The 27,262-nt window shown below is 42.4% G+C and overlaps 4 protein-coding genes across 4 annotated transcripts; 3 read left to right on the top strand and 1 right to left on the bottom strand.

Moving 5' to 3' along the window:
* The first annotated feature begins 11,196 nt into the window (after window positions 1–11,196).
* LOC147986104 (uncharacterized) lies at window positions 11,197–13,513 on the top strand. Its single transcript, XM_087545672.1, has 5 exons — window positions 11,197–11,488; window positions 11,557–11,658; window positions 11,750–11,827; window positions 11,931–12,187; window positions 12,275–13,513. The coding sequence occupies exons 1-5, from the start codon at window positions 11,212–11,214 to the stop codon at window positions 13,511–13,513; spliced, it is 1,953 nt and encodes a 650-aa protein (XP_087401798.1). The 5' UTR covers window positions 11,197–11,211.
* A 149-nt stretch (window positions 13,514–13,662) lies between these two features.
* On the top strand, window positions 13,663–15,369 carry LOC147986103 (uncharacterized). The gene has a single exon (XM_087545671.1). The coding sequence runs from the start codon at window positions 13,663–13,665 to the stop codon at window positions 15,367–15,369; it is 1,707 nt and encodes a 568-aa protein (XP_087401797.1).
* A 1,634-nt stretch (window positions 15,370–17,003) lies between these two features.
* On the top strand, window positions 17,004–22,809 carry LOC147986102 (uncharacterized). Its single transcript, XM_087541875.1, has 17 exons — window positions 17,004–17,057; window positions 17,480–17,605; window positions 17,764–17,847; window positions 17,948–18,124; window positions 18,226–18,330; window positions 18,513–18,666; window positions 18,751–18,902; window positions 18,990–19,169; window positions 19,263–19,388; window positions 19,486–19,616; window positions 20,993–21,068; window positions 21,144–21,436; window positions 21,523–21,706; window positions 21,774–21,890; window positions 21,976–22,208; window positions 22,282–22,357; window positions 22,437–22,809. Exons 1-17 carry the CDS (start codon window positions 17,004–17,006, stop codon window positions 22,566–22,568), a joined length of 2,400 nt encoding a protein of 799 aa, XP_087398001.1. The 3' UTR covers window positions 22,569–22,809.
* Window positions 22,810–24,935: 2,126 nt separating this feature from the next.
* Window positions 24,936–25,550, bottom strand: LOC147986101 (uncharacterized). Its single transcript, XM_087541874.1, has 2 exons — window positions 25,119–25,550; window positions 24,936–24,980 (listed from the first exon to the last, which is right to left on the bottom strand). Exons 1-2 carry the CDS (start codon window positions 25,548–25,550, stop codon window positions 24,936–24,938), a joined length of 477 nt encoding a protein of 158 aa, XP_087398000.1.
* Between the last annotated feature and the right edge of the window lie 1,712 nt (window positions 25,551–27,262).

Raw genomic sequence — 27,262 nt, 5'->3', positions numbered from 1 at the left:
ATATAAGAGCACTCCTTAAACAAACCAATTTTTTTTTGAAATGTGCTTATCTGTTCAAGGGCTAGCAAAGGCGAGCGTGCACTGAATCTTTCCCAGGAGAGACCTGTTGGAAATATGCCCTAGAGGCAATAATAAAATTGGTTATTATTATATTTCCCTGTTCATGATAATCGTTTATTATCCATGCTAGAATTGTATTGATAGGAAACTCAGATACATGTGTGGATACATAGACAACACCATGTCCCTAGTAAGCCTCTAGTTGACTAGCTCGTTGATCAATAGATGGTTACGGTTTCCTGACCATGGACATTGGATGTCGTTGATAACGGGATCACATCATTAGGAGAATGATGTGATGGACAAAGACCCAATCCTAAGCCTAGCACAAAGATCGTGTAGTTCGTATGCTAAAGCTTTTCTAATGTCAAGTATCATTTCCTTAGACCATGAGATTGTGCAACTCCCGGATACCGTAGGAATGCTTTGGGTGTACCAAACGTCACAACGTAACTGGGTGACTATAAAGGTGCACTACAGGTATCTCCGAAAGTGTCTGTTGGGTTGGCACGAATCGAGACTGGGATTTGTCACTCCGTGTAAGCGGAGAGGTATCTCTGGGCCCACTCGGTAGGACATCATCATAATGTGCACAATGTGATCGTTACGGAACGAGTAAAGAGACTTGCCGGTGACGAGATTGAACAAGGTATAGGGATACCGATAATCGAATCTCGGGCAAGTACAATACCGCTAGACAAAGGGAATTGTATACGGGATTGATTAAGTCCTCGACATCGTGGTTCATCCGATGAGATCATCGTGGAACGTGCGGGAGCCAACATGGGTATCCAGAACTCGCTGTTGGTTATTGACCGAAGAACGTCTCGGTCATGTCTGCATGTCTCCCGAACCCGTAGGGTCTACACACTTAAGGTTCGATGACGCTAGGGTTATAAAGGAAGTTTGTATGTGGTTACCGAATGTTGTTCGGAGTCCCGGATGAGATCCCGGACGTCACGAGGAGTTTCGGAATGGTCCGGAGGTAAAGATTTATATATAGGAAATCCTGTTTCGGCCATCGGGACAAGTTTCGGGGTCATCGGTATTGTACCGGGACCACCGGAAGGGTCCCGGGGGTACACCGGGTGGGGCCACCTGCCCCGGAGGGCCACATGGGCTGTGGGAGGTGCGCCTTGGCCTACATGGGCCAAGGGCACCAGCCCCAAGAGGCCCATGCGCCTAGGGTTTTAAGGAGGGAAGAGTCCCACAAGGGGAAGGCACCTCCTAGGTGCCTTGGGGGGGAGGGAAACCTCCTCTTGGCCGCCTCCCCTTTCCCATCTAGGGCTGCCGCCCCCCCTAGGGGTGGGAACCCTAGAGGGGGCGCACCCTCCTCCCTCTCCCCTATATATAGTGAGGCATAGGGGCTGCTCATAACACGCGATCTGATCTCTGCCTGTTGGTGCAGCCCTCCCTCTCTTTCTCCTCATATCTCGCGGTGCTTGGCGAAGCCCTGCAGGACTGCCACGCTCCTCCATCACCACCACGCCGTTGTGCTGCTGCTGGATGGAGTCTTTCTCAACCTCTCCCTCTCTCCTTGCTGGATCAAGGCATGGGAGACGTCACCGGGCTGTACGTGTGTTGAACGCGGAGGTGCCGTCCGTTCGGCACTAGGATCTCCGGTGATTTGGATCACGACGAGTACGACTCCATCAACCCCGTTCTCTTGAACGCTTCCGCTTAGCGATCTACAAGGGTATGTTCATAGATTGATGGTCTCTCCATAGATTGATCTTGGTGACACGTAGGAAAATTTTGAATTTCTGCTACGTTCCCCAACAAGACCATGCCCTGCAAGCTGCTGCCGTTCGGCACTTGCTACTGCAAATAATCCACACAGGCTCGATGGTACATGAAGCTACAGAGAGAAAGATAGGAGGTCAGAGGTGTTGATAGCCTGCTCCGCACAAGCCTCCGCTCTACTCACATCCAGCAGCAGCCAACCTACTGCACAAGTGCAGATCCAGTGATGGCCATGCTCACCTCTACACGCTGCCGGTCTGTGATAGCTTGAACAATAGTAAAATAAACTTATACAAGTTAACTCACCTCTTTATTCTAGTGTTGTCATTTTGATTCCGGTGAGTTTTGCAACCTTTGTCACTCCGTTAACATCCTTCTCCATGCACCTTTTTATCTCTGTAATTCAGAAACAAAAAATGTATTTGCAAATTAGAATTCGAGCAAGGCAAAAAGTTAGCCAAATCATGTTTGAAGCAAACAAAGCCAATTGCATATGTTACCTTCCATAGTTGTTACTTTGACGACAATTCTGATTTCTCCTCCGAGTTCTACATACAGATACAAGACTGTTAGAGAAATGATAGAGAGCATCTTATTTCTGTTCTTGTTAGAATGGACATATTCAAGAAAAAAGACACAAAGAAGCCACTGAAACCAGGCTGCATGGAGCTCAACATACTTGCAAATCTAGCTCAATATCTATATTTTCTGGGTGGTCGTTCCTCTTTACTGAGCAATGAGGAACACTGGCCTGGCCCCTGGTGCGCATGCAACACTACTGGGGAAATCTTATTGTGATTACGCTAGCTAATATGCTCTGTCTTGGCCCCTGGCGCGCATGCAACACTGCTGGAGGGGAATCTAATGTGCATATGATGGATAGATTTCTGCCAAAATCCAACTTTAGAGGTAAATTATTGATTAACAGGAGTGGACCAACTCACCTGAAGCCAGAGAAGGAGGAGAAAGCTACATGGTTGCTTCGTCCCGAGTAGCAGCAAGGCTGTCCAGTGGCCGTTACTCCCTGCACGTCTACAGGAGAAGAGAAGAGTAGAGGTTAAAAAAGGGGAGAGAGATAGGACGGAGCAAGGGGAGAGGGTGGGATGCACTCACCGGATGAAACGAGGACGACATGGCCAACGGCGCCGGAGCCGACGCCCGAAACCCTAGGCATGGGGGGAGGGTTGCAGGTGGGCTTTGGTGGCCGCGAGCGCCGATCTAGGTGGATGGGAGGGCGCCGCGGTGCGAGAGGACCTCAGGATGTGTTTCGCGGTGGCGGGATTGGCCGAACGTCGCCGGAAGCAGCCACCGCCGGTGGCGCAACGAGGAACCGTGTGAAGAGAGAAATTGGATGCGCGAGGGATGGGTGGGTGGGGGTGCGGCGGATCCGGTAGCCTCCGGGGTTGTGAGATGGAGATTGGAAGGAGAAGGGCCGGCGGCGAGGTTGGGCGGAGGAGGGAGACGAGACGGTTGGTGTCGGCGATTTGGGAGAGACCAGGGCAATCGGAGGCTCTGTTTCTCGCGTGTCTCTCTCTCCTTTCCTATCTTTATTTATTTCCATATATGTATATCAATCTGCAATGCATATGCTGCACCGTGTATATGCGTATCTATTATTAATTTTACAACGAATAGTCAAAATGTTGTACAATTTGTGTTGCTTTATAAGGGGTATCCTTGTAGTGTTTTCTGTCTTCTCTAGTTCTCTGTTTCATCAGTTGCTCTCATTTCTCTTTTTTCATCCTTTTATTCAGTCTCTCTTCCAGTCTCTTAAATTCTTAATTCCTTTGGTTTTTCAGTTTCTTTAATTTCGCAAGTTTCCCATTCATTTTTCCGTCTTCTCTGGTTCTCAGTATCATCGTTTGCTCTTATTTCTTCATTTTTCGCATCATTTTATTCGGTCTCACTTTCTTAGTCTCTTAGATTCTTAATTTCAATCTTTCTTCGTTTGTTCATATCCAGTCTCTCTTTAGTTTTCTCAGTCTTATTCAGTCTATCTTCAACTTCTTTTGCTAGTCTCTTATTTTGATCTTGCAGTCAGTACCCAAAGGCATAAATTATGTTCAGTAAGTCCCTCCCCATTCACTTATGTTTAGTATTTTCGCTGTCATGTGCAGCACCAAGTGACTCTTCATCTGTTTTATTTCTAAAATATGGGTAGAAATTTAATTAAGCTCTAGATGGGGAACATGGAGGTATGATTTATCTTCTAGTTGTGTTATTCAAGTATATTTTTTTCGAGCATGGTGTTATATTTTCTTTTTACGGCGAAGCAACCTGCACACACAAGCAAGAGGATGATCATAAAAATTCTTCTTCATCAAGAACCTTGTTATTATTGTGATCCTCGATAAAACCAAGCAATACACGGTGAAAAAACCAGATTTTTCTTCACTAATATGCATGAGTAACGTTGTGTATCATTCGCCCCGACGGGTCGCATTCTTTTCCGCTCTTGGATTGAGTTTTTCAGTAGTATATTATAACAAATCCTAAGGATCAGTACCCTGAGTGTTTCACTTGAGTTCTCTTTAGTTATTTGGTCAGTGTTCGTATGAGACATCAACGGATGGCCGCATCTACTTCAACCAGGGCTGGAAGGAGTTCCTCATTGGGACCGGTCTTGGGGTTGGCACAAATGTTCTAATCACCATGAAGACCAATGTGCTCAATGAACTAAGCATGATGGTTGCCCTTGACACCATCTAAGTACCAGTTGAGGTCAATAAGCGGAGTCATAGCAGTAATTGGGGTACTCAGCCTCTAAGTAGGTATCAACTATCGACCATATGTAATCGGCCTCGAGTCCTGAACTAGTTTGAACGTGTGTTGTTGATGTGTCGCAACTTTTATCATTCCCGCAAGTGAATATATGGGATAAGCATGTGTGGATGTGACGCCTATTATTCCTGGTGGAAGGAAAATCTTTGGTCAGAATACGATCGTAGTTTTTGTTAAAAATAGGTAGTATTGAGGATGGAATTTCTAGAAAAAATTTGTACAGAGTATATTACGACACACATATTATATTTTGTTGGGCTAGCTAACGTTGTGCATGCATGCATCAAGTTAGAGTGGATACGTTGTAGTCACGTGCCTGCTCTTTCGAAAATCTCATGCGCGTTCACCACTTATATCTTGGAATCTGTATCTATGGATGAAATTATATCGTACCAAGGTGTATATAGTTCTGCTTGTGCCTTGGAATATGGATGTAGTTTTTATTTGGTATGTATGTTTACAAATAAGACTACGAGGAATTAACTAGAGTATATGTAGTGGATTGTATTTTGTAGCAGCAATACAATATGGAGTATATCATAAAAGAGAGTATTTTCTACAACAAATAATAATAATAAAAGAGAGTATGATCATATATGCCGCCGGCGAGGATTAATTATTTGGTGACATTGTGAATCTTAATTTGTGTACACTCAAAGTGGGAGTATGTAGAATGACTAAATTTTAAAAAGAGTGATAGAATGGAGTAGTTTTACAACAAATTAATGCGTATGCAGTATGTTGTATTCTGTTAAGGAAATATGGAGTATCTCCACTTAAGAAAGTATGGAGCATGTAGTATGTTGTATTCTGTTAAGAAAGTATGGAGTATTTCCATTTTAGGAAGTATGGAGTATGCAGTATGTTGTATTCTCTTGAGCAAGTATGCAGTATGTAGTATGTTGTATTCAGTTAAGAAAGTATGGAGGATTTTCCTTCTAAGAAAGTATGAAGTATATTGTATTTGAAAAATCTACTCCCTCTGTTCCGAAATAGTTGTCGTTGAGGAACTTCTCCGGCCAGGTGAAAACAGGAAAAAGTACCAAACTACCCTCAATTTGAAATTCTTGTCGCCGGGGATCTTCGTCTTCCTCCATCGCTCCTCCCCTCCGCCAGGCTCCACCCCACTGTTGCAGCTCCGGTGTCCGTTCGCGCCGGCTGCCTTCCTCCGCTCCAATCAAGAGACCAAACTCGTACGCAGCTCCCTGGCCGTCCGCCACAGCCTCCGTCGCCAGATCCAGAGTAGGCGCATCAAAGCTTGACCTCGGATGTGGGGTGGGGTGCGAGTGGACGACGGGTGTGAGTGGAGGCGGAAGAAAGATGGCGGCGACGAGGAGAGATGGTGGCCTCCTGGCCGATGTGGTGGGTGGCCGGCGAGGTGGGTGAGGTGGTGGCCGGCGAGGTGGTCGAGGTGGTGGCAGAAGAGAGGCGAAGGGGAGAGAGGGCGACGAGAGCAAGAGTGAGTGGTCAGCGACGAGCGGCGCGAGGGTAAAATGGAAAAATGCGTTAATTTCGTAACGTGGCTGAACTTGTACTGGAGTTGCCCAACGACAACTATTTCGGAACAGAGGGAGTTGTACATAATATAATTCATGGAGTGTATCATAAAATGGCTTCTAGTGAGAACAAAATAAATTGACAGCGGCTGCGTTACAAACTTGAGCCATTCTGGAAAAAAGAAATACATACATCCTTTATTTCAGAACGAGTATATTTATTATATACTTCTATAATTAATTCATCTGGTATAAAGTATACAAGATCTAGTACGTAGATTATGGATGCAAATGTGATGCCCGCCATCCATGCATGTGATCATGTATTGATTAAAACTGATCCAGCCGTGAGTTCTTGGCATCGCCATGTGCCGCCGTAAAACGTCGTCGTCCCGCCGTACTGGAGCAGCAACCCATCGATCGTTATGTACAGCCGTCCCATGCCGGTCCTTAACAACTTGGCCGTGCTCCGCCGTACGTGGTAGTTTCCGATGAAATCAGTAGCATCTTCTGCATCTTGGAACGCGGACGAGCACGATCATTCTGCCGTATAACATGTAATTAAAACACGTACGACTGGAGATTTAAAAATAATAATATCATAAAACAAGACACCAGTTAGCGAATCAACCTGTGGTTGAGTTGGTTAGATGAACAGTGGTATCCCCAACCCACCAGGGTTTAAATCCTGGTGCTCGCATTATTCCTGAATTTATTTCAGGATTTCCGGCGATGCGCTTTCAGTGGGAGGAGATGTTCATGAGTGTATGCGCGTGTATATGAGCGCTTGTGTCTGTACTGATGCTAAAAAAAAAACAAGACACCAGTTAGCAATTAGTTACACATCTTGCCCGTCTAATCAATCAATACCTTCATTTGTAAAAAAATATAAATAAAAAATCAGTCAATACCTTAAACGTCCGCTTGCTCACATGCATTCTACCAATCCAACCGGCTGTGCTTGTGACCAAATATGGTAGTTTTCTCATTTTCTGCAACACCAAAGGGATAGAGAGAAAGGAAGATGTCAAGCTCATTAGTTGAACGAGCACCTTGCGGTACCGTGAGGCATTGTTGGCCGTAAAAAAGGGGAAATCAATTAGCAAGAAACATAGATGGAAAAGAATCGCCTAATTGAGTACCTCGCTCTCTAATTTCCGTCGATCCTAATCCAATTATTGCATCGGTAGTAGAGAAAGAGGGAGAGAGAGAAACAGAAGGAAGATTATTAATTTCTGTCCAGATCTGATTCGTTTGGAGGCACATCCTTATCCAATCGGTTATGTAAACAACGATGACCAAAAGAAGGGCCGGGAAAACCGGAAGAGAGGTAGGCTATCCAATGAAACAGGGCACCAACAATATGAGTTTTCCTCAGACCCGCAACCCATTAAGAAAATCAACGCCATCCCCTTGATGAGATCGGACGGGAGTAAACATGGAGGTAGTTACCCCATAGTGGTAGGATGTATTTTTCTCTACTACTAATAAACAAGCAAACAAGAACTTCGCTAAGTACACCCGGCAATTTGTCCCACAAAACGCACGGAACAATCAGCACCACACAATTATACCCGCACATCTAAATCTAACAGCCATCATTCATTTGCTGCCTGTACGGTGTGGACTTAGGAAATACCCTTGACTGACCGTGCTCCACCTCCAGCACCCCCCATCCACCCCCTACAATCATGCTGTTCTCCTGGTAAACAAGGAAACAAAATTAATTCGTGATCGCACCATCGCACCATCGCACCACGCTGTTCTCCTGGTAAAATAAGGAAACAAAATTAATTCGTCATCGCATCGTCGCACCATCGCCAACGTCATCGCCATTGTTGCCGAGCATCCTTCCCCGAGGTCGCCAGGGCAACGACGCCACGGAACGCCCAGCAAGGTCGCCAGGGCAGCGACGCCACGGAACGCCCAGGACCCTGCCCTCGCAGCGTGGCATCCCGTCGGGAGTTCCCCACTGGTACAGCCCGCCCTGCCCGTCGCAGCCAGCCGGATATACGCAGTTGTAAAATTCTTCTCTCCACTTTAGTCTAAACTTCTTCCGTGGCCTGCTTCTTCCTTTGACCCATTGTAGCAATACTCGGAATTGTAATTTTCAGAATATATATAGTTCTAAAATATACACATGTGCACATCACCATACTACACATCTGTAGCGATTTCCAGCCTAACTGATACATGCATTCTATGTCCTAGACCTGGTGTGAACTAAAATAGCCATTCATAATTTAGATTACATCTAGCTGTGGGGATACAAAATATAACTTCATTGTCCCAAGTAGATACGTCAGGATAAAGAATAGAAGTTAATTTCCACACCAATAACTCACAAATTCTGTACCTGCCAAAGCAACATTCTATGTTTGCGGCTCAACAGCAGGGCCAATATCATCTTCTGCCTTCTGTCACCGTGGAACTGAACAGGAGGGCCAACCACTGAGAGTGGTCCTGCAAGGGGACCTGTCATTACAATTTCCTATTAATAACGTAAATACAGCTTTGATGAAGCACATTATCAACTTCCCAATTTTTTATGATAACAATATTCATATGTAGGCCAAGGGTATGTCATCTCCCAAGAGTGCGGGAGTGCGCACCCCATTTCAGGATCTAAGTAACAACCGACTATTGGGTAATTATCGTCAGCCTTTTCCTAAAATGTCATACTGTATTTGTTGGTGCTTATATCCTAACTTGCGGTATGTACTTATATCCTAACTTGCGATATGTACTTATGCAGACCCCAAAGAATTGAAGAGGCAGAGGAACAGAGAGTACTATGCACGCAATAAAGATGATATCCTTCAAAGACGGTGTGAGGCCCGTGAGAAGAAACAGGCTTCAACAACACTGCTTAATGTCGATCAAAATGTACCTCATACACCCCAGCAGTTGGCCCGAGGTAGAATTTCCCTTACAATGCATTCTTCTGTATTGGTCACAAAACTTATGACATGCATGTACCAAACTAACAACAATATGTCATAGATATGGACCCTAACGAACTGCAGAGCCAATTGGTTGGGAAACAGTATTCACAGAACATGGATGGTGTCTTTGAGAGACAACATCAAGCCTATAGTGATATAGAAATGACCGGTGTGGATGGCGATGTCAATGAACAAGAAAATGAAACAGATACACCGGTGCCCATGTACATCGGTAATGCTGATCAACAAATTATATATAGCCCTATGTGTTCATACTAATTAACTTTATTACACATATATGCAGACCCTAAGGAGTTGAGGAGGCAAAGGGACAGGGAGCGGTATGCACAAAATAGGGATGAGATATTAAAACGACAACGCCTATCCCGTGAAAAGAGAAAGATTACTACTGGCCTCAACGATGATAACACTGTGTCGCAAACACCACCTACAGGACAATCCGGTGTTACCCAGCTACATAAATTGACAGGTTCGGGTGTACCATGAAATATTGATTGCATGTTCACACCTCATCAAATATGCCAAAACAAATGGGTACTCATGTGGTGCTGCAATTTTATGGCAGGCTTGTCAAATATACAAATTTCGTCTCATGAACAAATCCCTCACGACAAGGAAAATTATTTAACCTGCGATGATGAATCCAATTGGTTGCACAGGAATGATGCGTATCAGAGACAACTAATAGCAGGAAGCTCAAAAGGAACTATTGTTAGGCCTCAAGTACATAAAATGCAAAGCCTCCTCAGAGATATTGCACGAGGTATATTTAACTGGCTTTGCCTTCTGGTCCAGCCACCATTCTGATTGTAATCATCTTCTGTGCAAAAATTAATTGTACATGCAGGACCTCCCACCCAAATTTCTGGAGTTCAGGTACCACAAATGAGCATAATACGTGAGCCAGATTGCACAACTGAGCATGCTGGTTAGTTCGTCCGTATAGTTATGATTGGGGTGCCCAAAGTGTATATTTGATAAAAACTCCCTGATTTTCGATTGTTTCTTCAGGTATACAACCTTTTAGCGGATCCAACCAACTTCAAAATACGCCAGAATATGATACGATCCGGCCTGCGCATCTGGATCCACTAGGTACTAATAACACTACTAATGATATGGGATTTTGAAGATCCAGCATGCTTATGCTCTACTAATCTTATGATTTTTCATAGTGTGCAATGACCAGAAAGATGATCCATATGGGATTTTTGAACCTGTTGTTGAACTAGACAATTTACAAGGTATATTGTATAATATACTATCATACACACATAAAGGTCATCATACATAAATTTGAGTCATTTCTGTATGACCAATATATTCCCTACTAGACTGCTTGGAGCCATTGCATAATGGAGAAGCTGCATACCATGAGCCTGATGAAGAAGCTAGAATTTTTATGGATCAGGGTATGTGCATTGCGTATTTTCTAATTTAGCAATCTAAAATGCACATGTTATGGGTATTTACTGATAAAATACATGTGTTGTCCTGTGCTAGATGTTGCTTTTGAATCGTACCAAATTGGACACCATCCTACCCGAGCAGTACCCGTAGCAAATACCGATGACTTCATATACCGAAACCTACCTACAAGGCACCATGTCCTAAGAAAGGTTGCGGACTGTCGCCACTGTGGGGCATTGCGGTTTCCATTCGAGGGGCCAGCATTTTGTTGCAGAAAAGGAAAAGTCGATTTGTTTACTCCAGATGTTCCAGAAGAGTTGAAATAGTTGTTTACAAGTCAAGATGATGAGGACGCTAAGTACTTCAGAGAACATATACGGTATTTCAACTCGCACTTCTCATTCACAAGTCTAGGCGTCACCCTTGATCGTCGAGTAAGCACTGCGGCAGGAAATGGCATATATACATTCCGTGCATGTGGTGGGCTGTACCACGCTCTTGACAATCTGGTGCCGGCTGATAATGGCCCTCGGCATTTGCAACTCTATATTTATGATACAGATCAAAACTTGTTACACAGGGCTAATAGGTCTCCAGATCTTAATATAGACCTCATACGGAAGATTCTGAGAATACTACAGCATAACCCTTATGCGCAAGTTTTGAAGAGCCTAGGGTCTGTTCCGAATCTTCATGAGTATAGAATCTCACTAAACACGGATATCAAGTTAGATCAGCGAAGGTACAATGCCCCAATGACTTCCCAAGTGGCAGCCATATGGGTTGAAGGGAGTGACCCACAAAATTGCTTTGACAGGAGTGTTGTTGTGCATGGAAAAACAGGAAACCGGCCACTGTATATTAGAGCATACTATGGGTGCTACGACCCATTGTCATATCCACTGTTTTTCCCACGTGGAGAGACTGGCTGGAATCGTTGCATGCCATATATTCGGCCACCAGATGACACAAACCAAAATTCAGTACATACTCCTGCATTGCAAGGAAACCAAGCCTCTGTCGAACATATAGGTATGATGTTCACTTTTATTTTATATACAAGCTATTTGTGAATGATGATGATAGCTTTTATGTATCAGTTGAAGACTTGATTAAAGAAAGAAAAGAAGATGATAATTTGGCAGTGCATGAAGCCGTTAATCATGCACCACAAGGAAACCAAGCCCCTGAATTATATACAGGTATGATGTGAACTATTAATTTATATACTTTCTTTTTTCCACAATGATGCGCAAAACTTGTATTTTCATATACATCTGTCATATATATCAGATGGGAACTTCATTAGAGAAATAGAACAAGATGGGAATTTTACACCGCATGACGCCCATGGCACTGATTTACCTTCGGGTATTAATCACTTATTCTTCAATTATTATGTTGTCGATCATTATGAATATTGTTGATGATTACAAGTCCACCCACCATATTGATATTGATCTCAAACTTGTAGATGACAATGAGGATAACCCAAATGACGAATTTGGTGACAATGAGGTCAATGCAAAACAATCCAGAAAATTTGTTAGTGCAAGGGAGTACTACTGCTTCAAGCTGCAAGTCAGGAGGAAGCTTTTTAACATCATCTTGTTCGGTCATCGCCTTTTCCAACAGTGGGCTGTTGACATGTATATCAAGATTGAAACTATGCGGCTTGATTGGTACTCAAAGCCGGAAAATCAAAAGGTTATACGCGCTGACCTCTACCAGGTATTGTTCTTGTGTTTTTTAATACATCATAATGCAATGACATTATGGACGTTCCATGAATTTCTATAACGTTCTATGCTATTATAGGGTCTTGTTGACACCGTCGTTGTCGGCGAGTCACGCGGAGATCGAATTGGCAAAAGAATTGTGCTTCCATGTACATTTCCTGGTGGTGATCGCGACATGCAACGGAGGTTCTTGGATGCTATGGCAATAGTGCAGCGGTGGCGTAAACCGGATTATTTTATCACGATGACGTGCAACCCATATTGGGAGGAGATAACCGATAAGTTGTTGCCTGGACAACTGCCGCAGGACCGTCCAGACCTGGTGGCAAGAGTATACAAGGCTAAACAGCGAGATATGATGGCCTTACTAACTAAGGGTAAGCATTTCGGAGAAGTAGCAGCGTATGTACATGTAACTGAGTTCCAGAAGCGAGGTCTCCCGCATGAGCATATACTTCTAATCATGAAAGCAAAAAGCAAGTTATCGACACCAGATGACTATGATCGAGTGATATGTGCAGAGATACCGGACAAAGAGAAACACCCCGTTCTACATGAACTGGTCGTCAAACACATGCTGCATGGACCATGTGGCGAGTTGAAAAAAAGTTGCCCTTGCATGATTGATGGTCAGTGTCGGTTTCATTACCCGCGAGATTTTTGTGATGCCACACAACAAGGGAAAGACTCATATCCCATCTATAGGCGGAGGGACGATGGGCGTCGAATTAGGATCAGAGGAGCGGATTTGGACAATAGGTGGGTGGTCCCTTACAACCCTTCACTACTTATGCGATACAACTGCCACATTAATGTGGAAGCATGCTCGAGCATCAAGGCAGTCAAGTACTTGTTCAAGTACATCTACAAAGGTCATGATCGTACATCCTTTGCATTCGAGCAGGATATCATCAATGATGGTGGAATCATCAATGAAATCCGACAATATAGGGATGCACGATATGTATCTCCTCCAGAGGCTATTTACAGGATTTTTGGTTTTAAAATGTTTGGTGTCAGTCCATCTGTGCTACAACTCCAGCTTCATTTGCCAAATATGCATACAGTTGCATTTAAAGCATGTGAGAATCTTGCAGATGTTGTAGCTCGACAATCTTCTTCAAAGTCCATGCTTACAGAATACTTTGAGATGAACCGGAAGTTTCCAACTGCACGAAAATGGTTGTACAGAGAGTTTCCAGAACATTATAGATGGATACCTAGAAATAAGAAGTGGCAGAATAGAAGAAATAAGAGATCACAGATTGGAAGACTTGTGCATGCACACCCGAGAGGTACTACTTGTGTGTGCTCCTAAGTCATGTCCGAGGTGCCACTTCATTCGATGATTTAAAAACAGTAAATGGCAAGCCATGCAGTTCCTTCAGGGAGGCATGTGAGCACTTAGGCCTCATTGAGCACGACAGGACTCTTGATGATTGCATGACGGAGGCAGCCACATTTCAGATGTCTTCTGCCCTAAGACGGTTATTTGCAACTATACTGGTGTTTTGCGAGGCAACAGAAATCCGGCAGCTGTGGGACAAACACCTGGCATCAATGTCTGAGGATTACCGTCGTAATCAATCCAATGAGGCAACACTTGAGCAGATGGTCCTCAGAGATATCAGGGATATGTTGCAATCCATGGGAAAAGATATTACAAGCTATGGACTTTCGGATTTGTTTGAGCACGATGGTTCTTCTGACGGTGAGTACAAAGAGGTAACAGAGGAGAGGCAAATCAGCGTGGACAAAGAACACCTAGATTTATTTAGCAGTTTGAACAATGAGCAACTGGCTGGTTTCAATAAAATAATGGATCATGTGATGAAACACAAAAGCCAGATATTCTTTGTTGATGGTCCAGGAGGCACCGGCAAGACATACTTGTACAAGGCATTGCTTGCAAAGGTGCGTTCGATGGGCCAGATAGCGATTGCAACTGCTACATCAGGTATAGCGGCGTCGATAATGCCCGGAGGACGGACTGCGCACTCCAGGTTCAAAATTCCAATCAAGCTCACTGACAACAGCATGTGTAGTTTCACAAAGCAGAGTGGTACAGCGGAGTTGCTTAAACAAGCCTCCTTGATAATTTGGGACGAGGTCGCTATGACAAAACGTCAAGCAGTTGAGACGCTTGATAGATCCCTGCAGGACATAATGGACTGTTCTTTGCCATTTGGGGGAAAGGTTGTCGTCTTTGGTGGGGATTTCAGGCAGGTCCTCCCCGTTGTGACACGTGGGACAAGAGCACAGATCACGGATGCTACACTTCTAAGATCCTATCTGTGGGAGAAGACCCGAAAGATACGCCTCACGCGCAATAGGCGAGCACAGGCTGATCCTTGGTTCTCTGAATACCTCCTAGGGATCGGCAATGGAACAGAAGAGACAATTGGCGACGACTATGTGCGTCTCCCTGACGACATTGTGATCGGCTATACCGAGGATGAGAAAGCTATTAACACACTCATCGACAATGTCTTCCCATCGTTGCATGCCAATGCTAGATCGAGAGAGTATATGAGCACACGTGCTATTCTTTCCACCAAGAACGATCATGTCGATGACCTGAATGACAAGATGATCTCCAGGTTTCCAGGCTCAGAAAAGTTATACCATAGCTTCGACTCCATCGAGGATGACTTGCAGAATAATTACACGATTGATTTTCTAAACTCGATCACACCAAATGGCTTGCCCCCGCATGTGTTGAGATTAAAGGTTAACTGCCCAGTCATTCTGCTCCGGAACCTCGACCCTCATAATGGCCTATGCAATGGGACGCGACTTATGATTAGAGCCTTCCAGGATAATGCAATCAACGCAGAGATTGTTGGTGGTCAGCATGATGGAAAGAGGGTCTTCATACCTAGGATCCCTATGTCGCCCTCGGAGGACATCTCACTTCCTTTCAAACTTAAGAGGAAACAATTCCCCATTCGCCTGAGTTTTGCGATGACAATTAACAAGGCGCAGGGTCAGACTATCCCAAACGTCGGTATTTACCTACCCGAGCCAGTATTCTCACATGGTCAGCTATATGTTGCATTGTCAAGGGGAGTGTCCAGAGAGACGACGCGGATTTTGGCCAAGCCAAACAACGAGGTTGATAAATCTGGGAAAAGCACCAAGAACATTGTCTATAGAGATGTTTTGGGGAGATGAGGCAGGTGCGCTATTCTGGCATTTATTTGCACCTTGTTATTGTATCTGTAACTACTTGTGGATCTAACATTATTTGTTTTTATTTGCAGGTTTAGCGAAGGAGAATAAGCAGCAGAAGAGGAGGTAAGGTGGATGAACACAAGGGTATCTTCTTCGATCGAGCAAAAGGTGAGAGCTCTGCTTCTCCATCTGACCCCCCCTGATATGTATGTAATGACCAGATGGGGTACGCACATGATATGTAATAATCAGATGGAGTAGGCATACATAATGATAGTGCCTACACCTTTTTTCAGATGATAAGAGCAAAATGTATGCTACTGTGTTGTTTTTGAGCTTCCATGAAAAATATTTTTCTATGAGTATAATGTGCTAATGTGATGATGTATTGCAATATTTCAGGTTTTCAAGTTTGTCAGGTGAGAAACACTGCATAGAAAAAAGGTTGAACAGACATTCATACCAGGAAGAGGCAGAGGACAAATTGAGTGTCGAGGTACTCCGTGAGAAAGAGGATAAAGAAAGGAGTCAGCACATGAAGAGAGGCACCCAAAGTTAAAATGATACAGTCCTAATAACATCAACAATCTATCATAGTTATTAGCTTTTGCTATTCACTTGCTGTTTAGCCTATAGTTCAGCATCAGCTAAGATTGTGCTCCACTTTTGGACCATCAGATTTCCATGTTCTGATAATTAACCGAATGGGTTATGTTTTAATGTAACTGATTTGGGTATGCAACTGTTGATGCATATAATTCTGAAGAACACACATCATTGCTGTTAATAATATATTGTACAGGACTTGCTTCTTGATAATGTCAAGCATTATTACTACTATATTGAACATACGTCCAGGACAAAAGTTTGTTTTACCAGAAAAATTTAAGCTGGCTGAAATAACTAGCGTGTATCTTCTCATTGCAAAATTTTATTTTACACGTGATCAGCAATAATATAATAATAAAACTTAAGTACGAAACTCACCACAGTGGAAATCTGCTATGTCATCGTTTTATCAGGCTCACATCTCTTGGAACAACTTAAAGCACTTCCCTGGCCCCTCCTGTCCAGCACAGCCACTGAACTAAACCTTCTGTATCTGTATATAAAAAGGTAAGAGAAAACACACAAAAAATCAAAGATCCGTTCCGATGAGCTGAAACCAATATTTTTGTATTAAAATGTATTACGAAATTAACTCCATTAATTCTGTATGCGTGGTGAATAAAAAAAGAAAAAGAAAAGCATTGGGCCTGAGATAAATCAAAGCAAAAAAGGAAAAGCATTGGGCCTCAGATAAATTAAAGGAAAGTGTGGGTCCTGAGATAACGCTCACGATTCCCAATCCTCACGCTATGGAAGTATACTTCCCGTGATTTCCACCTTCCATATCCCAATCCTCACGCTATGGAAGTATACTTCCCGTGATTTCCACCTTCCATATTGCCTACAACAATATATCTCTCGATCAGGAGCAGAAAGAAGCAATGGGTTTTGCATCGTAGGGTTTCCTTCCACCTCTCCTTCATCATCTCTCGCAAAGGACTGCCGCATCTCACACCACTCCACCGCGCCGGCCTCCTACACCGCAAGTCTCTCCAGCAGCTGTCCATGAACTACCATCGTCCTCCATGTCTGGGTCACAATCCCCGGTGGCCTGTGCGGATCAATCTGCTATCATCACGGTAATGATATCTCTCTGTAATTACATCCTATTCACGATTTCACATCTACAAGGCAACATAGTCACTAGAGGGGATCCAACAAAGTGAATCAACATGCCCTGTGTGACCCCAGAAAATTGCCAAGATGCTTTGTGTGACTGTAGAAATTCTTTGGGCAACATCCACCTGATTACTTGAGAGAATATTCACGCAAGTGAATATCAAAAAGTTGATTGAATGAACAATTAGACAAAGAAACAGATACTGAAATTTTGTTGGAAAGAATGTCCTGATGCCACTAAGTTAAAGTAAACATGTCAAAATATGTGCACCCAGTTGTGATGTATTCCCTCCGTCCCAACATATAAGATTGTTTTTCAAGGTAACAGAACTTAGGGGCCTAATGTTAACAACGTGACAATAATATGTGCTTCGGTTTTCAGGAAAACATCGACGGGGGAGCCAAGAATGAGCATACCACAAAATACGAGGATATGAACACCGACTCAACAAAGGCAATAGAAGAACAAACCATCATCGATGATACAGAAAATATGCAGATTGATGAGGTCATACCCTAAGACAAGCATGCGAAACCCCAAGTCGAAAAAGGTGGTTTTTATTTTCACATGACACTATTATTTTTATTCTGCCGGGACAAAACAATATGTAATTTGTAGTATAATAATATCATGTCTACATAATATTATATTATTGTGTGTTTCAGTTAGTAAGCGAGGAAGAACCAAATGGAATAGACGACAAAGACGAAATAGAGAAAAATAATAGCATGCAGACCACTGATTGCGAAGTGATAAAGGCATGCTTTCTTTTCAACTATCCCAAATAGTTCTAATTCTAATTATATTATATCCTGCATAGGAATTATTCTTTGTAATATTTGCTCTCAGGAATTAAACTTCAAGGAAACAAGTGAACAAATGCAACCACCTCAAGATGATAAATTAGCACAAACATTCAACACCGAAGAGGCAGAAACTATAGGGGACAAGCTGGCAGAATCAAATGAAATAGCCGACGAAGGAGAAGTGGAGAAAAAGAAAAGCACGCGGGGCACTGATTCCGAGGTGATAGACGCATATTTTCTGCCCAACTATGTCTCAAATAGTTTGAATTCTAATTATATTATATCCTGCATACAAAATATTCTTTGTAATGTTGCTCTCAGGAATTAACCTTCGATAAAACAAGTGAACGAATGGGGCTAGCTCAGGATGAGGAATTAGCACAAACATTGGGCACCGAAGGGGCGGAAACTATATGGGACACTCTGGTAGAATCAAATGGAATAGCCAACACAGAAGAAGTGGAGAAAAAGCAGAGCACATAGTCCACTGATTCCGAAGTCTCCGAAGTGACAGAGGCATCTTTTCTTTTTCAACTATGTCCCAATAGTTCTAAATCTAATTATGTTATATCCTGCATACCAATTATTCTTTGTATTGTGGCTTTCAGGAATTATCCTTTGATGAAACAAGTGAACAAATGGTGGCAGATGAGGACGAAGATTTAGCACAAACGTCCGGCATGAAAAGGCCACAAACAGTGAAGCCTATCCGACTACATAACAAACCCAAGAAAGCACCAGACTATGTGGTGGCTCCAGAAGGCACGTACAAGTCCTTCTATGCCTTGCTTTTGCTACATTTATTTTCTTTGTTGTTAATGAATGTTTTGACTTACATCATGATAGATTATGCTTGCACCGGCGATGATTGGTCCGTGATTGAAAATATCATGACTGAACCAAGCGATAAAAGAAATTTAGTGAGCATCAACGACTCATATCTCAAAAAATTACAATCACTACGCCTTTTAACCGAAGGAGAATTTGTTGGCGACGAAGTAAGTATATGTATCTTTATGATAAGAGAATGTTATTAACATGAGTTCCTGTTATCTCCTAACCAAGGTGTGCACTTGATATTGTAGATCATAGACGCATGCATACATTGCATAAGTGCTAAGCAACATCTACAGATGAGGTCAGGTGGAAGTGTGTTCTTAGAGAATGCATGCATCTCTAAGATGATAAAGGAATTTAGCTCTATACGGGATGACGCACCAAAATGGGTATTACAGAGAGCTAAAACTTATTTGGAACATGATATGGTGAGTCTCAGTTTCGTACATATTACTATAAATTCAATAGAGGACAAATGTTTGTATACATGGGACCTAAACTAACAAAAAACCTATTTTCAGATATTCGTTCCAGTTAACATTGAAGAGTTTCATTGGTACCTAGCAGTTATAAATACCGGGAAGCGATGTATCCAGGTGCTCGACTCGGTAGGCCCAGGAATGAACCGCAACGACCTCACTGCTATGGTTAGTTATTAGTCCCACTGCACCTTCTTTTGATAAGACAATTTTCTGTTATTCTTCGATTGTGATGCTAATACTTTGTCATTTATTCATGCAACAGCTGAAAGGACTGGAAAATGTATTCCAATATGCTAAGCTTCAAATGGAACTAAAATCTGATAAGTGTAAAGACTTAAACATCAGTGCATGGCCAAGGGAAGAGTGTATTAAGAAGAGACTGCAGACAGATGGGTATACCTTCTAACTCAAAGCAATCGACATTATGTGTTTTTTGTGTGTCCCCATTAGTTGCATCACAAAACAAATTTTTCCACAATAAGAATAAAAGTATACAAGCTCAAAGGATACAGACTGCAGAATAAAATGAGGCTATGCACTGATTTGACGAGCGATGAGAAGGGAGGGTCCCGAGCAGCAGCACAGCACGCAGAGCTCTTCGTGGTCATCCATGGAAGGAAGGAACTGCAGATAGCGAGCTCCTGCTCCGGACCGAATCGAACAGCCAATTGAAGTTGTTATCGGAGAGCAAAGCATCTGGATCGAGGGGATAAGAGTTGAAACCGGACCTTGTTGGCGTCCCGAGCAGTGGGGAAGGGAAGTTCATGGCGCGCGGGAGAAGGTGGAGACGCTCATTGCGGCGACGGCAAGTGCGTCAGGAGGAGGGAGGGCCCCGGCGTCGCCGGCGCGCATGACGAGCTTGAGCGCCTCCTCGAGCACCTCGGCGACCTTATATGAAGAAGGGGCGGGGCAGATCAAGGGCCTGCACGCCCGCCGACAGTGGTGACGAAGGGGCGGGGCAGTTCAAGGGCCTGCGCGCTCGCCGACAGTGGTGACGAAGGGCCGGGGCAGATCAAGGAACTGCGCGCCCGCTGGCAGCGGTGACGAAGGGGAGGGGCTGGGCACATCGCGAGCCTCCGCGCCCGCCGGCAGCGGTGACGAAGGGGAGAGGCGGGGCACATCGCGGGCCTCCACGCCCGCCGGCAGCGGTGACGAAGGGGAGGGGCGGGGCACATCGCGGGCCTCCGCGGCCGCCGGCGGTGCTGACGAATGTGAGGGGCGGGGCACATCGCGGGCCTCCGCGCCCGCCGGCAGCGGTGACGAAGGGGAGGGGCGGGGCACATCGCGGGCCTCCGCGGCCGCCGGCGGTGCTGACGAAGGGAAAGGGCGGGGCGCATCAGGGCCTCCGCGGCGGCTGGCAGTGGTGACGAAGGGGAGGGGCGGCCACCACAGATCGCCGGCTGTGGATGGGGAATCTGGCGTGTGCCAGTGAAGGAGGATAGAGGGAGGGAGGGAAGAATGGGGAATCGGCGTGTGCCTGTGGAGGAGGGAGTGAGGGGGCAGTAGAAGGTTCACTAACTGAGTTTTTGTATTTAATACTACTACTTCACTAATCTCCACTGTTAAGCACGTTTAACCAAACTATATTAACTTCTTACATTATTTTTCATACATTCCAGAGAGGGATTATGAGTGAGCGCAGGATTTTCTTTATCATCACTTCTTTGTTACAGTCATGATCATTTGATGATTTAAAAGTCTTCTTATATAAATATCTATAAAATTGATAAAAGAAACTATTGAATATATTAAGTTTTGTAATCATACAGGTCATCGTGTGGTTTGTGGATGGTAAATTTTATGGAGTACTTCACAGGAGAAATTTTGTCTGACTCTCCTACACAGGTATTTTTCGATGTGTATCATTATACTTACATTCTATGGTGTATCACTATTTAACTATGAGTTCTGTTTTAATAGGATCATATCACAGATTTTAGAACAAAACTAGCTGTCATTTTAGTGGACTCAGAATTGAATGATGATAATATAAGAAATCGAGACATTGAAGATGACGAAGACAACACAGATCCCACGGATTGTATGATTTTGGAAACACCCCCTGAGAACCTCAAACCATCGAATACATCGTCAGAAGTTGAGCAGGAGTCGCAATCATTTATCCTTTCGCCCTCTCTCACTCCAACAAATGATGACTTAATAGATGAACTTTGTTTGTTCATCGGTATGGTTGATGATGTCGCTCTACTAGAGTAAGCCATATATTTTTAGTTCATTTTGTATTTTAATAAATTAGTATGATTTTATTATAGTTTACATAGTTTCAATTTTACATAAGCGAATGGGTGAAAAGCTCTGATCCTTATCCCATTAGTTTGAATTTGAGACAAATAAAGAACATATTAAATAATGATGAATGCATGGATGTTGATTGCTTCAATATGGCTGTACGGATACTAGCGCGCCACGAAGTCCAGCTTTTCAGAGACATTCCATGTCACTACATGGATCTAAATTTTTGTGTAAGTCATTATAATCATGTATTACATTTTGCCTCATGGAACTAATATTTTGTTTTTCTTATTTTAGTTCATGTCCTACTATGCACGAGACTCACGTCATCGTGGAAATATGGACATTGCTATGTTGAAATGGATGTTTGATAGCTGGCCAGACAGTAATGAGTATCATATTTCACAGTGTCATACAGTAAGTTTTAAAATTTTAATTTGTAACAATGGTTTGTCATGTCTTAACTAATGTTTTAAATTTTTAAATGTATGCATCATTGCAAATTTTATTGCCTTGGGATATTTGTGGGATATTTCTATTGTTTGTTTTCGATCAAAATAAAAAGGTTGTCTCAATTATGGATCCGATACCAATACCTATTTTGAGAAAAAATGTACTTAAAATTGTGGTCAACAACCTAAACCGTGCGCTCCAAGTTGCAAACCCTGCATTCAAAGACGACATCTCTAAATGGGAATGGAAAGTTCCTGTTGTTCCAACAAACTCACATGGGTATGAATCTTTTCAATGCATTACAAGATTAATTGATTTATTCAATAGACAATGTAATATTTTATAAATGCAGTGCCTTGTCGGGTTATTTGGTGTTTAATTTCATGCACTCATTGTGCGATGGACAGCTATATTTTCCCATACCCCATGTTAGTATTTACACCATGCTTATTTGTATACACATTGCGCATTATTTTGTTATAACAATGTTGCATAATGCATATGTAGGATGATTTTGAACTGAGAAAACAATTTTTGGTGCATATTTTAAAGTATGAAGAGAATGAAGCTCAAGACAATATCCCATCAATTGAACGAAGCATCATAGATCGCATCAATAGATGGACCTTCATTGCTTGAAAAGATGGACCTTCAAGAGATGCATAGTTATTGACTCTAAAATATCTTTTTGTAACAAATTATAATACAATTATTATGTCATCGTGCATATTATGTGAAGACATGTTTCTGGATCATGTGTTACACGCGCGCTCATATCGTTGGCATAAGACAGTTGGCTCGGTAATAAAAACTCACTAACATAAAAAATAGATTCACAAAATATGTCACTCTTTTGAAAATATATTTTAATATTATATTATATCAACTCATTTTGTTTGAGACGTGCGTTGCACGTGCATGCTTACATTAACGTAAATTAACCTGAAATATTGGATTTAGCTTAATGTAAGCGCACATCACAGAACAAGAAAATTAATCATAATTAGTTTCAGCTCGGGCCTATGGCCAGTACACATGCACATACATATACCTGAAACTACAAAGTGCAATAAGATACCAACAGATACATACATACCTGATGCGTGCTCAAGGACATACCAAGACCCCGGGCGGATACATAAAATCTGAAGATACATGAGTAAGAAGCAAGATAGCGGTTGGTCATTACCTAATCAGAAATAGATATTACTTTTATATTACTAGATTCATGATGTAGTGGACAAAGAAAATCCATGAAGGAAAACAGCCCCAGCTAGAAAATATCATAAGTGCACTAAATCACAAAGGTCCTCTTGAGAAATTAATTCTCTAGCTATCAAAGCAACATGTTTATGGAATCAAAGCATTACCCTTGCCAAGATCATCATCAGCATCACCATGGACATCAAACAGCAGGGCCAACAACTGAATGTGGTCCAGTAAGGGGATCTACCATTCAAAGTTGTTATTAATGTCTAAGTAGAACTCTGCTGAAACACAATATCAATACAACGGACAGTGCACTATGTTTGCATCTGATGGTGGTGTTCATGATTAATTTCCACAATTTCCATGCTTCTCAAAATTTAATGGCATGAATATTCACATGAAGGCGAAGGTATGTCATCTCCCAATAGTGCGGGGCGCGCACACCATTTCAGGATATAAGCAACAACCAATCATTGGGTAACTATCATCAACCAGTTCCTACTTTGCGCTACTGTTTTTGCTGTTGCTTATGCGCTAACTTGCGGTATGTATTTATACAGACCCTGAATAATTGAAGAGGCAGAGGAAAAAAGAGTATTCTGCACGCGATAGAGATGATATTCTTAAAAGACGCCGTGAAGCCCGTGAGAAGAAACTGGCTTCAACAGCACTGCTTAATGACGAGCTAAATGTACCATATACACCCCTGGCCATGTCCCAAGGTAAAAGTGCCCTTGTACTGCAAACTTATTTATTATTCAGATAACTGATGAGATGTCATGTACCAAGGTAAAAATGCCCTTCTACTGGATGCTTATGTATTATTCAGATAACTGGTGAGATGCTAAACTAACTAGAATGTATCATAGATGTAGACCGTAAGGAGCAGAAGAGGAAAATGGAGAGGGAACGGTAATTAATGGTTTTCTATGTGGAAAATGGTTAGTGTTTTGGGTACTACAATTTTGTAACTGACTGAATCATGCACTCTATCTCCTCGGACTGGTGTCAGAAAAGTTGGCTTCCAGAATTTACGAAGGTGACTTGAGTTGTCGCAAAACACCTGAAATATTGAATTTAGCTTAGCGAACTACAAATTAATCATAATTAGTTTCAGCTCCAGGATGTTACAATGAATTGTATAGATCTGTATAAACCCACATTTTGCACACATGATGATTGAGATGTGCATAATTATTTAAAACTGAAAACATCGTCTGAAGTACACCTGATCCATTCTAAGCACAAGAAGTTGCACTTCCTACTTCCAGAGTGTAAAATGGTGCATTTGAATGTCTGTTTGTTGGAACTACGCAGTTTGATTTTGTAAATAAATATGCCTATCACATGAAGGAATGTTCCATAGACAACTCCATGGATTTCTTAGAGCAATAAAAATACTGTGCAATGCAACTCAGAATCAAGACATACTCTTCGAATTATACTTTTTGCTCCCATCCCCATTCGGCACCTCCTTCTCCTCCCTCGGGAAATCGGAACCATTAAGGGCCTTATCATCAGCATAGCCACCAACAAAGCGGATGATTTCTCATATAACAGTCCTGAAAGGGAACATTGTAACAGAAAACTCACTTTCTAAAGATTAAACCAGACACTCATTCATGGTAACCACCATGACGAGCTTCATAGTATTACAAAAAGAATTGCCAATTTTGTGCTTCTTGTTCCATTTTAGCTCTTGAGGAACACATGGCACTGAATTCCTCTTCAATAATAATTCTCCAACTTCCTTTCTTTCATGAAGATAATCTTATCATATTTTGAAAAGGTATTGTATCATGTTAACTCTTGGATCCACTCACAACCAGAAGGTGCATCAATCTAGAGCAGAATAATACTCAGTTAAATCAGCTTTTCTAACAAAGCCCTATAACAGAACAATTATTCAGAGTCTTGGGAACATTCATGGTGATTTCTCAATAGGTGGAGCAGGTGGCGGGTTTGGAGAGAGGGACATACCTGGACCCGGATGACCGCATGGGAGAGGGTGGAGAGGCTCATGGCGGCGACGGCAATGGAGACGGCATCAGGAAGAGGGAGGGGCCCAGTGTCGCCGGCGATCATGCCGACCTCGAGCGCCTTCTTGAGAACTTCGGCGAACGGATTCGGAGAAGGTGCAGGGTAGAGCAGGCGCGTGCGAGTGCCACACATCCGCGTCCACCTCCGCCGGCGCCTAGCGCTGGCGCGAGCATGCCGAGCTCGAGGGCCTCCTCGGCCACTTCGGCGACCGATTCGACATGAAGGGGAGGAAGAGAAGCGGCTGCGAAGGGGAGCCGCGGCCTGACCAGGAAGCACCGATGTTGGTGACCAAGGTGAGCGGCGGCCAGACCAGGGAGCGCCGGCGTTGGTGATGAAGAGGGCCGGCTGTGGAGTGAGGGGTGTGGCCACCATGGGAGAATGGGGAATGGGGACAGAAATGTGAGGGACTGAGGGGGCGGTGGGGAGGATAACTAACATTTTTTTAAATAAAATTATGCAGTGACCAGAGAGAGATTGTGACTGTGCGGCTTGTCCAAATCAATTTTTTTATCTTCCAAAAAGACCCATTCTTTTTTATCTGATTCGCCTGCATGCCTGCCATCTTTTTTATCTTCTAAAAATCATCAGGGCTGGTTACACTCATTTTTGTTTGATGATTTTAAAATTTATTATATGAATCTCTATAAATGTTGATATTTTTTATTGAATATGTTTAAGTTTTGTAATCATGCAGATCATCTTGTGGTCTATGGATGTTAAATTTTGTGAAGTACTTCACATGAGATATTTTTTCTGACACTCCTACACAGGTATTTTCCGCCGCGTATCATTATACTTATCCTACGTTGTACCACTATTTCGAAACTAAGTCTGGTTACTACTTTATCGGCTCATACACCAGATTGTAGAACAAAACTAGCTGCCATTTTAGTGGACTTGAATTATGATAATTTAAGAATTTGAGGCTTGAAAAATGATGCAAACAACACAGATCCCGCGGATTGTATGTTACATGTGCAATCATGTTGTTTGGTATATAACACATTTAAATGCTTCGGTAAAAATAACTTGCTAAAAGAGAAACTATATTCAAAATAAATGTTTTTATAAGAGTTAAATTATGATACGTGCGTTGCACGTGCACGCTTACTAGTCATATATATAGGGAAAATCCATCCTACCACCCGATGGTAGTTATCCCACATATCTTATATACTACCATGTGATAATATATATATACTATTTTATTATTTTGAATATGTTTATATATAATATCTAAGATATTTCAAAGCAAGTTACATGAAAAAATTGCATATAAGTCCATCGTTTTTGTTATATTTATGAAATACGTACATATTTTGTACGTGAAAAAGAGCATACTCAAAATATGGTACATACTACCAAAAAATTAGTATATATACTACATAATCATTGATATATACTACATACTACACGTACATACTCTCCGTTTCGACATATACTACATACAACATACACAACACAAGTGGTGGTAACTACCACTGCTTGTAGGAAACATTTGTCCTATATATATATATATATATATATATATATATATATGTGTGTGTGTGTGTGTGTGCGCGCGCGCGCGCGCGCGCTTGTGCATAGTTTGTGGTTTTGTAGACCTACATAGTTTTTCATTTTATCTTTTTTGATTTATTGTTTTTTTGTTTTTTGAGGGAAACAGTGGGACTCTGCTGCGCATTGTTGTTGATTTTTAGAATAATAATACAAAGAGTATTTGTACAAAAAAAGGGGAAAAACAAGCAGGTGGAACTAAAATACAACAATCTTCGTTTTTGTTAGTATCTTCTCACATATTTTTCTCCCCCTTTGCTAAATGTTTGGTATGTCAATCTTTTTCTTTTTAGGTCAGTGCAGCAGGGAAGTGGATCTTTTGTTCATATTGATTCTTTTATTAACACATTTTTCGTTCCAATCTAAAGATATACATACATGTAGGTAGTACTATACAGATTATATCGGTGTTCATTTTCTTCAGATTTATGTTTTCATTCTGCAAACAATGGAGGCAACATGTATCTTCATTTTTGCATTATTTTTCCTTCCCTTTATAATTAAGTGTGTACTAGTGTATGTTGCTT

Source organism: Triticum urartu, chromosome 2A (assembly GCF_056163025.1).
Source record: "Triticum urartu cultivar PI428250 chromosome 2A, HENAU_Tu73, whole genome shotgun sequence".
Lineage (NCBI taxonomy): Eukaryota > Viridiplantae > Streptophyta > Magnoliopsida > Poales > Poaceae > Triticum > Triticum urartu.
This window is presented reverse-complemented; position numbering and strand designations above follow the sequence as displayed.